The sequence below is a fragment of the Pezoporus occidentalis genome, unplaced genomic scaffold (assembly GCF_034315485.1).
Source record: "Pezoporus occidentalis ecotype Australia unplaced genomic scaffold, CSIRO_AGI_Poc_V1 ctg33, whole genome shotgun sequence".
Taxonomy (NCBI): domain Eukaryota; kingdom Metazoa; phylum Chordata; class Aves; order Psittaciformes; family Psittacidae; genus Pezoporus; species Pezoporus occidentalis.
The window spans coordinates 6,273,180-6,282,950 of NW_026915268.1; the positions used below are offsets into that span (position 1 = coordinate 6,273,180).

Sequence of the window (9,771 nt, forward strand, 5' to 3'; positions counted from 1 at the left end):
ACCTCCAAACCCACAAGCAAACCATCAGGCCAAAAGCAGGCAGCATCCCACAGCAGTTTTGCCTTTACAAAACCTCTGTCAGCAGCCTCCCCCATCATTTTCTGTCTCCCTGGCACAGATGTGATGCTCAGAGATTATGCTGTAGATTAAGGTTTTACTGAATCCTGAAATGAGTGCAGATTCCCAGAAGCTCTAACGTATGGGCAAATCTCTTCTGGATGCTGGGCTGGATGGGGGAAGAGACATTTCCCACTCCATCCTCTCCATGTGCAGGGAAGACAAAGCCCATATATTCACCCCAGCTTGTCTGCTGAGAGCCTCCAGGTAAGAGCAGTGTTGTTTGGGGATGAAAAGATGGGGAGATGTGTTTTGTAGCGGTTGAAACACCCAAGGATCCAGCTTTTCTGCTCTGAGATGTGCTCAGGGTCACTTCAGGTGGCAGAGGACCTGGACCAGGCACAGCACCCCTGGACCAGAGGGATGGTACCTACTTGCATGCAGGGATAGATGCTGCCACGCTTGAAGGCATCCCTGCAAGCTTGTGTGCGGGGAGAGATGTGTGAGCGCTGCCTTGGCACTGGCTCCTGCCTGTGACCCTGAGCAGGTCCCAGTGTCCAGAGCTGCACCGTGGGCTCACCCTGCTACTGGAATGGTCCTTCCACGGCAGCAGGATCCCCAGGCAGAAAGAATCAACCCTGGAGCTGCCCCATCCCTCGGGGTGAGCGTCCTTGGAGCCCCGAGCCCTGTGTGGGTGCTCCGTGGGGCTGTGCGGAGCTCACCCGGGAGGGTGCCGTGGGTTCTGAACCACCCCACCCTTCACACATGGAAGGAGGGAGGTTTCCTGCGGCGGCGGGGCCTTTCAGCCCGCACAAAGGGCCCTTGTCTCGCCGCGGGAGAGCAAGGGTTTTCCAGCCGTGGGTGCGTGCTGCGCCGTGGGAGCGGGCGCGGCGCTGATGTGGCACCGGGCTGGGTGGCAGTGACCCGGAGCACCCTTGGGATGAGCCGCTGCTTCCTCCTCTGCACCGGGGACTCCCGGGGGGTGCGGGGCCCAGGCGTGACGTGGCAGCTTCCGAGGTGAGTCTGTTCCTACCTAGCCCTGAGGCATCCGGAGGCTCGGCTGCCCTCAGCGCCCCGCGGGAGATGATGATTCCCATGCAGCAGGGACACCGAGGTACCGCTGCGGGGCTGGGGAGGGCTCTGCCTCCCTGCTTTCCCCCCTACCCGTGCTGGCTCCCATGGGGTTCTGTGGCTGTGGCAGGGGCTGCCTCGCGGGGTGTTTTGGTGGGGATGGGTTTGGATGAGCACTGTGGGGCTGGGGGCGAAGAGGGGAGGGTGAAAACCCATGTCCATGAGGCCCTTAGTGACATGGTTTAGTGGTGGAGTTTTGAGTGCTGGGGGAATGGTTGGACTCGATGATCTTAAAGGTTTTTCCAACCTGGTTTATTCTATGAGTCTGCAAGGTCGTGGAGAAGGAAGAGCCCCCCACTGAAGGTGTCCAGGTTGAGGGGATGCAGAGCATCACCCTCAGCTGAGTGTGTCCAGGGCAGCATCCTACAACCCCAGATAAACTGATCCCATCCCACAGACACTTACAGCACCACCCCATTCCCTGGCAGCTGCAGGTGCAGGAGGGAGCTGCCGACTCGAGGGCAGGACACCAGGACATCAGCCGGCCTCTGCTCAGTGGTCACCCCGTTTCCACCCCGTGTTTCCCTGCCCCAGGTCAGCCTGCTCAGCCATGAACGCCTCCGCTCCCAGCAGCCAGCTGAGGCAGCCTGAGCCCCAGGACGTGGCCGCCTTCACCCCCATCACCATCGTCAGGAGCGTGACGAAGAAGTCTGATGCCCTGCCCATGATCTCGGTGATCGTCCTCATCTTCGTGCTCTTGGCCGTCTTCATCATCGTCGTGGTGCACTACGGCCCGCACCTCCGCACCGTGCAGATCACCCTGTACCACGAGCCCATGCCGCAGGACATGGACAACGGCGTGCACCTCACGGACTGGAGGAAGCTGGGCTCCCAGAAGAAGCTGCCTGCCCAGCCCTGCCCGTGGGACCTGGCCGGTGTGAGCTGCCAGTGCTCCTGCAAGCACCACCTCCCCTGCGGGAGCGCAGAGCCCAATGTCATCGAGATCACGTACCTGTGATGTGCCATCTGGGGAGGGCTGGGGGGCCCGTGTCCCACGGGATGAGCAGTGACTGGGATGTTGGCTTAGCCCAAGACTCACCGGTTCCTGCTCCCCAGGACTGTGTCTCTCCCCCAGCAGGCTCAGTGGGGGGGGGTTGATGTCACTGTGCTGACTCATCATCAGCCCCCACAAGTCCAGCCTTGGGGTGCTGCTGTCCCCAGCCCAGGCTCCGGGGCTGGCTCAGCCTACTTGGGACAGCATTAGCATCTCTTCTGGTTTTCCTCGCCCTGGTTTTACCTGTCCCACGCTGTCTGGGAGTGGCCGGGAGAGCTCTTGGTCCTTGTCCAGCTGGGGAGCTCTGGGCCTGTGCTCATCCCCTTGGCAGGAGCTGGAAGTTGCATCACCTTGGAATTGTTTTCCAGCTTAAAGGTGTTTCCACATGCACAGTGTCCTCATTATGCTGTTTCTACAGCATAGGAAGGCCTCCAGCCCCTCTTTTCCTCCCTGCCACAGCCCCTCTCCCTCTGTTGGAGGGGTGAAACACTGTCCTCCCTCCTGCAAACAGCCAGAAGAGAGGAGGCAGCTCCTGAACCCATGATGGTGTTTCCACAGAGGAGCCAGCAGCAGAGGACAATGTGTCTGGTCCCCCTGTGGAAGCAGGTGAGAGAAGAAGAGACATAGGATAAGCAAGAGAGGTGGTGATGGCACATTGGGCACCCCTTGCAGCTGGCTGAACATCTGGAGGCGTTGGCACTGGTAGAGGAAGGTGCATCTCTGGGCAGAGCCTGCAGCATCTGTGCTCAATGGCAGCGATGGGGAGACCTGAGCTCATCTTCACTGTGGTCACCTTCATTGTCCCCTTCTCTGTGTGCTGTCCCTGTGCCAAGAGAAGCAGGGACCTGGCGACTGGATCCAGTGTTGGAAGCAGCAGGGCACATCCCATCTGAGGAGGGAGCGATGGCGGGGCTGGCCTGGCCAGAAAAGGCAGACCCACGTTGTCCTAAGCTGCATCCCTGGCACAGATCCCTCTGTGTGCTGCTGGATGAGAAATGAGGTCATTTACCTGTTCCTCTGAACACTGGAGGTATTTCTGACACAGCAGCTGCTCCAGCCTCCTTCCTCTCACTTGTTTTAAAGCCAAGTAGTAGTTGGGCTTGTTGGGAAATTCTGGTCGCTACAATAAACTTAATATATTTTAATTCTGAGGCAGTGTTTTGCTTTTTCCCCTTTTGTTTTCCGGAGCTGACAGTGCATTACCAGCTTTTCCACGCCTCTGGCAGGGGAAATAAGGTGTGTCATTTCCATTGGAAATCACTGCCTCCCCCTGTGTGGTAACAGAGGGCTTATCTTTTAACGTGTGCCTCCCTGATTAGCGAGCACCATCTGAAGAGCTGAACACCTTCCAGGGGCATCTCTAAATGACACCTGTAGCTCCATAGAATCCCAGACCAGTTTGGGTTGAAGGGCTCATCCAGTTCCAGCCCCCTGCCATGGGCATGGACACCTTCCACTAGAGCAGGTTGCTTGAAGCTCATTCCTATCCCTACAGGACTGCAGGGGGACTCTCCCCAGAGCACAGCAGAGGGGCAGGATCCCCTCCCTCGACTGCTGCTCACAGTCTGGGGATGCAGCCCAGCACACGGGGGGGTTCTGGGCTCAAGCGCTCACTGAAGCCAGGTCATGGGGAGCTTCTCATTGACCAAGACCCCCGAGTCTTTCTCCTCAGGGTTGCTCTGAATCTCTCCTCCACCCAACCTGTGTTTGTGCTGGGGATTGCCCTGAGCCACGTGCAGGACCTTGCACTTGGCCCTGTTGAACTCCATGAGGTTCGCAGGGTCCCCCCTCTGCAGCCTGTCCAGGTCCCTGTGGATCCCATCCAGTGTGTGACCGCGCCACACAGCTCCGTGTGATAATCCCGGTTGTGATGTCCCAGCTGCTCCCTCACGGCAAGCGTGGGGGCTCACTCCAAGAGCTTAAGGAACCCGCTCCCACTCTGCACTGTGGTACCCAGCCTGGCCGCACCGTGTCCCGGGGACACTGCCTGCGCCCTGACGTGGTGTCACCCAGCAGGGGATCTGGTGGAGGGAGTCATCGCCCAGCCCTTGTGCTTGTGGCGTTTCAGATCTGGGAGCAGGTTGGTTCAAGGCAAAGCCTTTGCTTGCAGAAGCAGGAGCTTGCAGAGCGGCTGAAGGACAAGCACAGCGGGGAAACATTGTGTTTGCAAAGGAAAGATTAAAAATGTCTAAATATTAATAATGAGAAAGATAAAATGGGTGATTATCAGCAGAACTCATTGATTTGCAGCCGCTGGGGACTCATAATAGTCTGATTTATGTTGCAGCGTGCTGTGCCCTAGATCCATCACTTGCACAGAGAGGGAGCTGAGGAAACCCCACTGGTGCAGAGCTCTTTGCCAGCGCGCAGGGGCTCCAGGGTGTCAAACTAAAAGCAAATAAAGGTGGCAGTGAATGTGGTGCTGATGGGGCTCCAGTTTCCCCAGATCTGAACCGTCCAGCCCAGTCCAGGAGCTGTCAGCACCTTCTTCTTCATAGAATGGTTTGTGTTGGAAGGGACCTTAAAGCTCCTCCAGCTCCAACCCCTGCCACGGGCAGGGACACCTTCCACTGGAGCAGCTTGCTCCAAGCCCCTGTGTCCAACCTGGCCTTGAGCACTGCCAGGGATGGGGCAGCCACAGCTTCTCTCCTTCTATGTGACCTTTTCTGGATGTATCTCGTACTGAAGTCCTGGCCTTAGGATTTTTTCCATGTATTTCATTTGCAAACTTGCTGTTATAAGCAAGTGCCAGTCGTTTGCAGCTTTCTCGTCCAGAGGAACACCAAAGGTTACTCCTCAACTCTGCTCCTCATTGCTTTCTCCTACACAAACCCCCATCATTGTTACAGATTCTCCTCTCTCACATTTGGCCAGCTCTGCTGCTCTCTGCTTATAGGATTGCTCTTTGCAGCTGTCAAAGAAGACATTCAGGCCCTGGAGTGGCAGAGGCTGTGCATGCAAATTCCCATAACAGTGTTACTGTCTATTCAAACACTGAGCTCATCCCAATTTATTTCACTTGTAACTTGCTTCCTCTCCTTAACAATAATCTTTCTCATATGAGCTCAGAGCAACAATAACCCTTCTTATCACACCCTCTGCACAGGGGAGTGCTGGAGCACAGCGAGATGGAGCTGGCACAGACTTTGCAGGTAGTTGCTTTCCTCAAAGCCCGATTTGCTGCTTTTGGAAGCTTCTAAATGCAGCAGCAATGAAGGCTCTAATCAGGGTGTTCACCTGCTGCAGGGCAGCGCCTACATAACCCCTGCAGAGGCACACAGCTCCCCGGGGCGTTCAGCAGGGATGCAGCTGGTGTTGCAGGATGCTCCTGATGCTGCAGGGTTGCCTGGAATTGAGGGGTGCATCAAGTGGGGATGAGGGGAGCTGAGGCATCACCCAGAGCCTCCCTGCAGCGCTGAGACCCGCACCGGGACCTCTGCAGTGGGGTGAGGGCGGTCCCAGCCCCTCTCGTTGGGGTTCGGTGCTCGGTGTCTCTGCCCGCAGGACCGCAGAGCCGGTGGTGGAGCAGCAGTGGGCTCTGGTGGTGGAGGCAGCCAACTGCACGCTGGCAGCACCGAGCGGGGGGATGCTGCCCGCCTCCCTCCAGCTTCGGGGCTGGTTGGAGGGATGCGGCTCGTTCGGGCCCCCCGGAGCAAGGAGGGCGTTGCTGGAGGAGGCTACAAGGAGACACAGAGAGAGCTCTGCTGTGATGGAGGATGAGCCAAAAGGGACCTGGCTGGGGTGGGAGGTGGAGTCCCTTGACCCAGTGTTACCTGCTGCTTGCCTGGAGAAGGTGAGCACAGGGTGGGCCTGGGCCCCTCTTGCAGGTTTGCCTCCCTGCTGTTTGGTGTGGGAGGGTGAATCGTTTCCTTCCTCCTCAGAAAGGTTTCCCCCAAAGCCTCCTCAATCCCTGCAGGTCTTGGGCCACCTTGTGTGTCTGCACCCAGCTCCTGAGGCATGGACTGCACAGGGGTGGGTTAAGGGAAGGCTTTTTCTTGCTGAAAAGAGAGTGACACTTGTAAAGAAGCAATGCCTGGCTTAAGAGGGCTGAACACTGGGACAGCTGAGCATGAGCCCAGGTTGGGGAGAAGCAGCCAGGCTTTTCCCTGCTCCATGTAGGTTTTGCAGCCACCCTCCTGCTGAGGATGGTGCCTTGAGGTACAGAGCTAGGAGAGTGCATCCATCTCGGGGAGCATCCTGTGGTCCATCTCTGTGCCCTGACCCTCCAGTGCCATTTCCCACCCCATGGAGGAACTGCAGAGCAGAATGAGACCAAGTCCTCCTCCCCAGGTAAGCCCTGAGCACCCTGATGAGGCCAAATCTTGGTGTGTCTTCAGTCATCCTCATTTTGAGCTCTTTTCCTACCGATGTTGGTTTCTCATTATTGGATTTGAATTGTTGCCTTGTGCCCTTGCTGCTGGTGTGCAGTGCAGCTCCTGGTGTGCAGTGCAGCTCCTGGCTCCCAGTTAGCACCAAACCAACCCACAATGACAAAGAGCATTTGAAGATCTCCAGCTGTGCTGAGGACTTCAGAATAATGTGGTGGGGCTGCTCCATGCCCTGTGATGGATGGGGAGCGTGTGGCGCACCCAGGACAGCTCTGCACCCCTGCAAGGTTGGGGTGTCCACTGTGCCCTTGTTGCTGTGGAGCCTGGAGAGCAGCTGAGCTTCAGAAGAGTCGGATTCACACCAGTAAATAGCAGTTACATCTGCTTTGGGTGCTAATGGCATCACACAGAAGCTGAGGAATAGTGCTGCAATAACTGGATATAACTGATGCTCTTAAACTGCCAGAGAGAATGGCTTTAACCTGCCAGAGGGGAGACTGAGATGAGCTCTTAGGCAGAAGCTCTTCCCTGTGAGGGTGCTGAGGCGCTGGCACAGGGTGCCCAGAGAAGCTGTGGCTGCCCCATCCCTGGCAGTGTTCAAGGCCAGGTGGGACACAGGGGCTTGGAGCAAGCTGCTCTAGTGGAAGGTGTCCCTGCCCGTGGCAGGGGTTGGAGCTGGGTGAGCTTTAAGGTCCCTTCCAACCCAAACCAGCCTTTGATACTTTCTGAGCTTTAAATGAAAGGGTTTAGGTGCAGCCAACCTGCCAGAGGGGGAATTTTATCTTCATAGACACAACATTGTCTACGGAGGTCTTGAAGCACTTGCACATTGGAAACCTGCCTGGGTGTGAACAGCAAACAGGAGGAGACATGTTCAGGTTTAGCACCAGATTTCACTTTGCTGTCTGTGGTTCTAGCAGCCTCCAGCTCAACCCCATTGTTCTGTTTTCATTGTTAGCATCATTTGTCCATCTCCCACCCAGGTGCGGCTGGTGTGGTTTGCAGCTCAGTGATGCTCCCGCAGCATCCTGCAGCCGTTCTCCCTGCAAACTGCTGATGCCCTCGTGGTTTGGGGTCACAGGTCTGCTCTACAGGGAGTCATTCCTGCAGCACTGCGTTAGTGAATGTGTCAGCTCCTCTTCTGGGCAGCGCAGACCTGTCATCAGTGCTGGCATCTGCACAGCCAGACTGGGGACAGTGCTCAGGAGGGGGTCACAGCCCTTCCCTTGGTGACTGTGACTTCTCCCAGTGCCAGGGCTGTCACATCAGCCATTCCCTGTGGTGTCCAAGCAACCTGGTGCTCAAAATCCCCTTTGCTTCTCTGCCTTTGGGCAGAAAAAGGAGCAGTTAGGGTCTGCAGGAGCCTGAAGGCACATCCTCCCCCCTGCAGGTGTGTTGGAGGCTGCACCAAGCAGGGTCCAGCACCCATGGGTGCTGGTGTCAGGTGGAATACACCTCCCATTACACCAGCGGTGGGCTAAAGGTGGGGCACTTGCTGAGGCTGGATTGTTGTGCAGGTGGCTTGGGAGGTGGTGGGGAGAAGGAGGTGTCCCACAGGGCTCGATGGGGAAACCTCACCGATTGATTTCCGTTCCGTTTCGGTAGTTCCGTGCAGTCCTTCAGCTCCTCCCCATCCCTGGGGGGAAGCCATGAAAAAGGGGGATGGGAGGATGAGCCTCCCCCAGAAGGAAGCATCCTGAGAGCAGGGCACGGGCCAGGAGACATCCGCTTCTCCATGCGCAGCGCAGCGGGAGCGCATCCCTGCGGGAGCGCCCGCACTGGCCTGGTTCTGCTGAGGAGGAAACCACAGCACAAAGCAGGGAAATGACTTGGCAAAGGTCACCTGGAGCTGGGGCTGAGCCCAGGAATAGCACCAGGGCTCCTGGCACCCCCCCGGCACGGCTGAGCTGCACCGTCCCTTCCTCCCGTGTGCTGACTGGTGGCATTGACCCACCTGCAGTGAAAGGGCTTCTGGGCACCAGCGTGGGTTTGCTTTTGCTGCTCATTGTGGTGTTAAAAATCTATTGTAATAAAGAAAAGTGAGAGCAGGGATGCAGGAGGTGGGGGAGCCTCAGGTGGGAAAATCAGAGCAGTGAGAGGAGGAAGGAGGGATGGGAACAGGATCATTGAAGGGACCTTAAAGCTCATCCAGTTCCAACCCCTGCCACGGGCAGGGACACCTTCCACTAGAGCAGCTTGCTCTGAGCCCCTGTGTCCAATCTGGCCTTGAACACTGCCAGGGATGGGGCAGCCACAGCTTCTCTGGGCACCCTGTGCCAGCGCCTCAGCACCCTCACAGGGAAGAGCTTCTGCCTAAGAGCTCATCTCAGTCTCCCCTCTGGCAGGTTAAAGCCATTCCCCTTGGCCTGTCCCTACAGGCCCTTGTCCAAAGCCCCTCTCCAGGTTTCTTGTTGGCTTTTTCAGATATTGAAGTGTTTAAGGCTTCTTCAGACCCTTTCTTCTATTTATTTCACGTTATCCAAATCTGCTGTGTAATCCCTGCTCCTTGCTCTCCCTTTTGCTGTCACATTGAGGGCACTGCGCCTCTGTCACCTTTTCCAACATGTGGCTTTTGATTATGTCACTGCTTCGTTTTCATCTGGACACACCAGGATGAGCTCATGAGTCACTGGGAGTGTTGCCACCTCACACACAGGCAGGCACAAGGGAAGAAAGAAGGTGCTGGCAGATGTGAGCCATGTCCTGTCAGGCCTCTGCCCTTCCCTCTGTCCATCTGTCCTGGCACATGATCTGTCCTGCTTGGCTCTGCCTTGATTTTCCCAGTGTCACTCCTCACCCAGCACTGATTTTGCACCAAATCCTTTCACAGGATCCCAGACTGGTTTGGGTTGGAAGGGACCTTAAATCTCATCCAGTCCCATGTCCCTGCCACAGGCAGGGACACCTTCCACTAGAGCAGCTTGCTCCAAGCCCTGTTATTCTATGAGGTCAGAAATCTAACAGTGTAGGGAACAAACTAATGCAGGAGCATCACTGGTCCTTGCAGGCATCTTCCTGCAGCACACGTGAGGCTTTGCAGATGGGATAGGGGCTCTGTGCAGAACTTGTGCCTTCTCCAAAGCGCACTTTGCAGGTGACAGCGGGCAGTGGTGATGGTCCCTGCGGTTTGGAAGCTGATGGTGACTCCACAGCCCTCTCCCAGCTGGGGAGCCCCCCACCCCCCCAGGCATTGTACCAGCCCGGTCCTCCCTTTTCCTGTAGGTGGGGTTTCCATAGGAAACACGGCTGGTCCAGGGCCCG

At 56.9% G+C, this 9,771-nt stretch overlaps 1 protein-coding gene across 1 annotated transcript; it reads left to right on the plus strand.

Moving 5' to 3' along the window:
• Positions 1–801: 801 nt before the first annotated feature.
• Positions 802–3,333, plus strand: SMIM33 (small integral membrane protein 33). The gene is made up of 2 exons (XM_062629283.1): positions 802–1,074; positions 1,723–3,333. The coding sequence occupies exons 1-2, from the start codon at positions 998–1,000 to the stop codon at positions 2,144–2,146; spliced, it is 501 nt and encodes a 166-aa protein (XP_062485267.1). The 5' UTR covers positions 802–997; the 3' UTR covers positions 2,147–3,333.
• Positions 3,334–9,771: the final 6,438 nt, after the last annotated feature.

What these genes read in the sequence shown, in the direction of transcription:
- SMIM33 (XM_062629283.1), top strand. Translation starts at nt 998, where the DNA reads ATGAGCCGCTGCTTCCTCCTCTGCACCGGGGACTCCCGGGGGGTGCGG. An exon ending in GTGACGTGGCAGCTTCCGAG is followed by an intron (nt 1,075 to 1,722) that starts GTGAGTCTGTTC and finishes TCCCTGCCCCAG; the next exon opens with GTCAGCCTGCTCAGCCATGA.